Source organism: Notothenia coriiceps, unplaced genomic scaffold (genome assembly GCF_000735185.1).
Source record: "Notothenia coriiceps isolate Sejong01 unplaced genomic scaffold, NC01 NC01_scaffold00009053, whole genome shotgun sequence".
Lineage (NCBI taxonomy): Eukaryota > Metazoa > Chordata > Actinopteri > Perciformes > Nototheniidae > Notothenia > Notothenia coriiceps.
Window position 1 is genome coordinate 4,761 of NW_011341754.1, and position 6,327 is coordinate 11,087.

Genomic DNA, 6,327 nt, shown 5'->3' on the forward strand with positions numbered 1-6,327 from the left:
AACTTGAAATAATAATCCTTGCTTTCATCACCGCAGCATTTTAGACAGTATCTGCCAGGTCCCGCATGAGCCGGGATAAGCTCCGCCCCCTCTTATTTTATTTTGTTTCAGTTTTTTTTTTAAAGAAGCTTTTTTTTTTAGCCTTTATTTATACAGGTGAAAATATCATTGAGACACAGGGTCTCATTCTCAAGAGAGCACTTTATACCTAGAATCAGCACTTTTGTAACAGGAAGTGAAATAGAGGAATTCAATGGGTGATCTGTTTTGTTGTTGTTGACCAAAACACTTCATAGACATGTTTTTTATATATCTGATACCTATGCTATTGCCTAAAAATAGCATGATAGGTGACCTTTAATGCGTGCCACTTTAACCTATTGCAACAGCTATTTACATTGTGTGTGTTATGGTGCTTTAACAATTCCTTGGAGAGAAGTGTCAGTGTATGTTGTCCCACTGAAATTATAAATTGTGTGTCACCTCTCCTCCTCACACATTGTGATCAGCCCATATGCTGCGTTGGATAATTTCGCTCTGCCGCTGGGTTTTCCTTACATGTTCATCTGTTGTGCTGAAATGTAGGAGGCTCTCGGCTTCTTTCCAAAATGTGCCTACACTGAATGATACAGATGATTCTCTGGTTTAAGGCCAAATGAGTTCACCTTCTGTCCTCCTCCAACCCCCTTGTGAGCCACGGTGGATCCACACAAAGACTAGCCTTTAGCTATGCAGTAAATATTCATACTTTATCTCAGAGATATGTTTGCTTTTTTGTCACAAAAACTGCACCCCACCTCTTTATAGTCAGTTAGCTTCCTCCATATTGGCAATGTCCTTAAAGATGAAGACAGGAGTTACCTAATCAAACTGATTAAATGCATTTGCATGTCTTTAAAAATGGCAAGATTAAGCATTGTTTACTTATATTTATAAAGAAATTGTTGTTCTCATCTTATAGAGTGTTTAATTACTGTACTGATATAATAACCTTACTGTTGGTACTAGTGAGTGATGGTTTACTGTTTTAGGTAAGCCTCATGAAGACAGAGAGAAAGCCCGCCCCATCACTGCCTTTCTTGTCTCTTCCTCCGGTGACTCTCGCCCCTCCTCTCGGCTGACGTAGAGAAGATCCTCCGCTGCCCACGACTGTGGGCGAAGCCCCGGCCAAGGGTATAAACAGCCTCCCGGTACTCCAGCACGTCACTGCCTTCAACTGCAGGAACTCCTCGCCAGTTCTGAACCTCAGCAGAGATAGCAGTAGCAGGCACTTCCACGCCTCGCAGGCTAACTCGCTTTCGGCTTTGGTTCGAGATGGAGACTCTCTGCACCGTGAGGCGCTCCAGAGCGCACAACTTTAAGGGTGAGTTACTCTCTGGTGCACCTGCTGTGTGAAAGGACTGAGAGACTTTGACTTTGCGAACGTATTTCTGTGATTTAATTGACATAGGCAGCTTATAACAAACTTGCGTGCACGTTTTACGATTTAAGAAGTGATTCAAGTAACATTCAATATTTCAGTATCTGTCACAGACATAATTCAATGTCATTGTAGAAGCTGCATTTAAATACTTTTTATTGCTTTTGCACGGTCATTCTCCATGTATTTTTAATGCTCTACCAATATTTACAATGTGTTCAAGACTTATTTTAAGTTTAAATCATTATTGTTAAATGCGGGTGAATTTCATTTCCATGTAGCATGATGGGAAAGGACTAAATACTAAGAGGATAAAAGAATTCACAGTAAAATCTAAATTAGAAAGTCTAATTTAACCGTGAATTGATGTGATATCATGATCTATACAAAAAACTATTTAAAATAAATAAGTAATTCAAGTAATTATTTTGGTTTGAACTACTACCCCTTACAGCTTGCCAAAACAGCCTAATCCAATCCCCTAATGAGCTAGCTCACCTTTACACGAAATGCAATTATTATGACGTATAATGTATATTACTTTGTTCTTCATCTCATGTTGCCTTAAGACACATGAAACCTTCTCGAACAGTATTCAGTGCAGCTAATAGTAGAGCGTGTAAAGAGGTTAGGAGGTGAGCTCCTGGAAAATCTTGCGTACAACAGATGAATGGGAACTTCATCATTATTTAATGCATGCACTTTTCCCGCAGTGCACCCTTTGTGTACCGTTATCCGAGCTGTGCCAAGATGCTGCTGTAATATTGATAAGAACCGAAACTGATCCGGATCTGGTTGCAGGTTTTACGCGCACCCTCTGCGTGGCAAACGGAAACATCCTCTAAATTGCCTGAGAACTAGGAAACCAGGTTAATGTAATGCAGTGATGCTCTTGGAGTTCACGTTTCTTGTCTTTTAAAGATGTTTATAGTAGATTTATGTTGATTTACTCATCTAAACAGCCAAAAATCAAGGTTTGTTTAACTGTGTCACAAAAGCCCTAGAGACCTTTGTAAAGTGATCTGAAGTTATGGGTCAATGATTTCTGTAATTTTATCTTGTGAATTATATATGAAGCCCAAAGTTCTGGAAACCTTCAACAAGTCAGGGGTGAGAGCACAGCAGTGTTCAAAAGAATCACTGACGACAGCAACAGGTTTGACAGACAGACAGTAAAGGAAGGCTGGAATCAATCTGTCTTTCTTTTGTGTGCATCTCAGGGACTAACCACTCAACAATGATCCTTACCTTATACCCTGAGCTTCAATCGTTTTTCTTTTTCTCCTCGAGAATTAACCTCCTCCATCTTCCTGCAGGTGGACTCACTCTGTGGCTGATTCTGTGGCTGGTGGTGGTGAAGCCGGGCGGGGTGTCGGCATGCCCTCGACTGTGTGTGTGTTACCCTACGCCCATGACGGTCAGCTGCCAGTCTCAGAACCTCACCATAGTGCCGGCCGGTGTGCCATATGACTCACAACGTGTTTTCCTGCAGAACAACCGCATCAAAGAGCTGCGTGCAGACTCTTTTGGCTTTGAGACACAGGTAAAGATGGTGCAGTGTGTGTGTTTTTGCAGCTGTTAAATGTACTGGCAATATTTGTAGACGTTTTTATGTATTTCCTATTTCTCACCATGTTATTTGTTTTTCACTCTGTGCAGGTGCTTTGGCTTTATGGCAACAACATCACATGGATTGAAGCCGGGGCCTTCAGTAACCTCAGGGTGCTGGAGGAGCTGGATCTGGGCGATAATCCGCTACAGCGTCTGGAAGGTGGAGCCTTCAGGGGCTTGGAGAAGCTGCAGAGCCTGCACATGCATCGCTGCAAGCTGGCCACTCTCCCCCATGACCTCTTCCACAAGCTGTACAGCCTGCAGTTCCTCTACCTGCAGGTAAACCAGCATGCAAACTCACACACGTATAAACACACACATGCAAAGATGCATATTTAATAGCTATGCATGAGTATAGACACATGATTGTTCATAAACCTGTTGTATAAAACACACTTTACTTGCAGAATTGATTTATGGACAAATGTATTAGTTGCCAACATGCAGGCTGAACACCCACACACACACAGAGACATTTTGTACTGTTTGATTTCGACAGTGGAAAATCAAATAAAACATTTCTGTTACCATTTTACTATTTATTAAGCACAACAGAATACTTTCAGATTATTTGTAGGGAATTATTGACAAAGAGTGATAGCAAAGGTAGGGGCTGCCAAATACTCAATACACATACAAACAAACAGTATACATCTACATTATCCAAAAGGTATTGTATGCCCACACATTTCCTCTTACCAGCAGTTCTAGCTCCAAGTCAAATAAAACAAAACAATCCAACATAAATCAGGAACAGGGCTAAATAAAAGAAGACCAAGACAAAATCAACTCTTCAAATAACAGTTAAATAACTGAAAATTATTAAACCCACTCACAATGCAGCATTTCAGCCACACACCAGCTAAAATACAGAAGGAAAACATCCCTTAATTTGCCTCAGAAGTTTCCCATGTGCATTTCCCCAGCACTGAATCTTGTTGTATTTTGACTTTTCTCCAGGAGAATCAGCTCCACTTTCTGCAGGATGACCTGTTCTCAGATCTGGTCAACCTATCCCATCTCTTCCTGCATGGAAACCGCATCCGTGCTCTCTCTGAGAACGTGTTCAGAGGCCTAGTCAACCTGGACCGCCTTCTTCTCCATGACAACCGCGTCAGGCAAGTCAACCGCCGGGCTTTCCGTGACCTGGGCCGCCTGACCATCCTTTACCTGTTCAACAACTCCCTGGCTGAGCTGCCAGGCCAGGCCATGAGTGACACCCAGGGCATCCAGTTCCTCCGCCTCAACGGTAACCCCTGGTCCTGCGGCTGTGAGGCTCGCCCCCTCTGGGAGTGGTTCCGCAAGGCCCGCATCTCCTCCTCTGAGCTCATGTGCACCTCCCCATCCCAACATCGTGGCCAGGACCTCCGATTCCTCCGGGAGATGGACTTCGCCCTCTGCCCAGTTCCTGACCCCGGCTCAATGGCAGGAAGCACCACTACCACCTTCAGCACCAAGACCCGCTGGTGGTTCTCCAAGAACAAGCCCGCATCTACATCCAAGGCCTCGTTCCAGAAGAGCAAAGAAGGAGGGAAGGCTGGAAAGCCTCAGTACCTTCCCAAGAACCCCACAGAAACCCTCTCCACTAAGTATGAGCTTTCAGACGATGAGGTGGCTCTCCCCAAGCTGGACCAAGAAGAATACTGGGCCAACTATGGCAATGAAGACGCCTCCATCGACTGCTTCGAGCTGGAGTGCCCCCCGGGCTTTGACGACCCAGCCTTCCCCTCGTCCTCCTCCTTTCCCAACATCCCATCCCTCCTCCACCTTCTCTCCCTCTCCATTGTAACATTCTCTCTACATTTTGTTTTTGGCTGAAATCTTCCCTTCACCATTCCTTTTTCCTTTCCGATTTCTCCCCTTGCTCTTTCCACCTATAACAAAAACCTGGATCATGATTCCTTTCAGTAACCTCCTTCACTCGCAGGAGGCGCTACACTGACACAGGAGACAGGCGAGACAGCAGGGAGCAGCTCCGAAGAGCAAAGGTCTGTCGAGTTGATGTAGAGCAGGACAGGATTTCACTGTTGAAGTAGCTGCTGCTTATTAGTACTGGTTTGAAAAGCAGGGATCAGATCATAGAAACTGACTCTGACACTGACGGCACAAAGGCAGAAACCTACAACAACATAATGAAATTATAGAGACAGAACATGTAGAGAGCTGGTGGAGTCGCCAGATATTGTTTGATATCACAGCTGTTAGCAACGCAGGCGTTGTGACTCGTCAACAGCTATTTTCTATATCCGCAAGTGCTCACATCTCACTCACTGCTAACATTGTCCCTCACTATTTCATGCATTGTATCATGAATACAACTGGTAATATATTATGCCAGAAGTAGGAAAGATATGTGGAGTCATACAGGGAATGAAAATCAAAAGAAACAATGAAATGGCGAATGAAAGCAAATCGATACAAAGTGAGCTTAAGTTATTAATCTTAAGGCAGAACAAGATGACAGGGTCCTAAGAACTGCATCCAACAGCAGCTCTCCTCTCTCCTTCAGATTCAAAACCTTTTTTGATCCCAGAGAGGCCGGCAAACCACCACTGCCCACACTTGTAAATACCACTCATAACTGTAAATACATGCATCAAAAACGGCTCTGTATTTTATACTAGCTGTGTTTTTACTTTTCATTGAGCATCATTCTGTGAATGGCAGCTTGTGGCAATTGAAGAGACATTTTGATTGAATGTAAATGAAATAAATGAACTTTTGGAATGACTTTTTTGGCCCCCATGTTTTCCAGTCTTGTCTTCTTTTCTCACAGACAATCTAAACATGTTGTCTTGCAGATGTGGGTTTTTGGTGCGTGATCTAGTTTTTGTTAAAACAGTTTGACCCTCTTCTCCCTTCTTAAAATGAAGTGCCTGTGTGTATGTACAGAAATATGGCCTTTTTCTGTCTGTCTAGTTGTCCAACATGACACAGAGAATGGTAAAAACAACCCCAGGGCTAATCACTACACAACCCTTTGTGTTGTTTGAAGCCTTAGGTCCTCAGGTCCTCTTGTTGGCTCCTGTTACATTACACATTGATCTGCAATTGGTCTCTGTCAGTGTGACTGTTTGCCTTATGTATGAGGATGAGCTTGGATTTAAATGTGAGAAAGTCCTTTATGGACAGTTCTCACTTAATAAAAAAATGTTTGTTTCCAAAATACATGGGAATCTATACCTGTTTTGTCTAACCCCTTTCATGCATCTAAGGATTTAATATGATTGCAGTGGGATATATGTGTTGTAAGACCATAAAGAGACATTGATGACAATCAAACTGTCATGCATGAA

At 43.1% G+C, this 6,327-nt stretch overlaps 1 protein-coding gene across 2 annotated transcripts in view; it reads left to right on the top strand.

Annotated features, from left to right (window-relative positions):
- Positions 1-5,913, top strand: part of LOC104945075 (reticulon-4 receptor-like 2) — a 6,811-nt gene extending 898 nt beyond the window's left edge. For both annotated transcript variants that reach the window (XM_010770700.1, XM_010770701.1), the window contains exons 2-5: positions 1,032-1,363; positions 2,737-2,963; positions 3,080-3,310; positions 3,992-5,913. In XM_010770700.1, the coding sequence (XP_010769002.1) occupies positions 1,315-1,363; positions 2,737-2,963; positions 3,080-3,310; positions 3,992-4,849 (1,365 nt within the window). In that variant the 5' untranslated portion in view covers positions 1,032-1,314 and the 3' untranslated portion in view covers positions 4,850-5,913. The remainder of the gene's footprint in view (positions 1-1,031; positions 1,364-2,736; positions 2,964-3,079; positions 3,311-3,991) is intronic.
- The last annotated feature ends 414 nt before the right edge of the window (positions 5,914-6,327 follow it).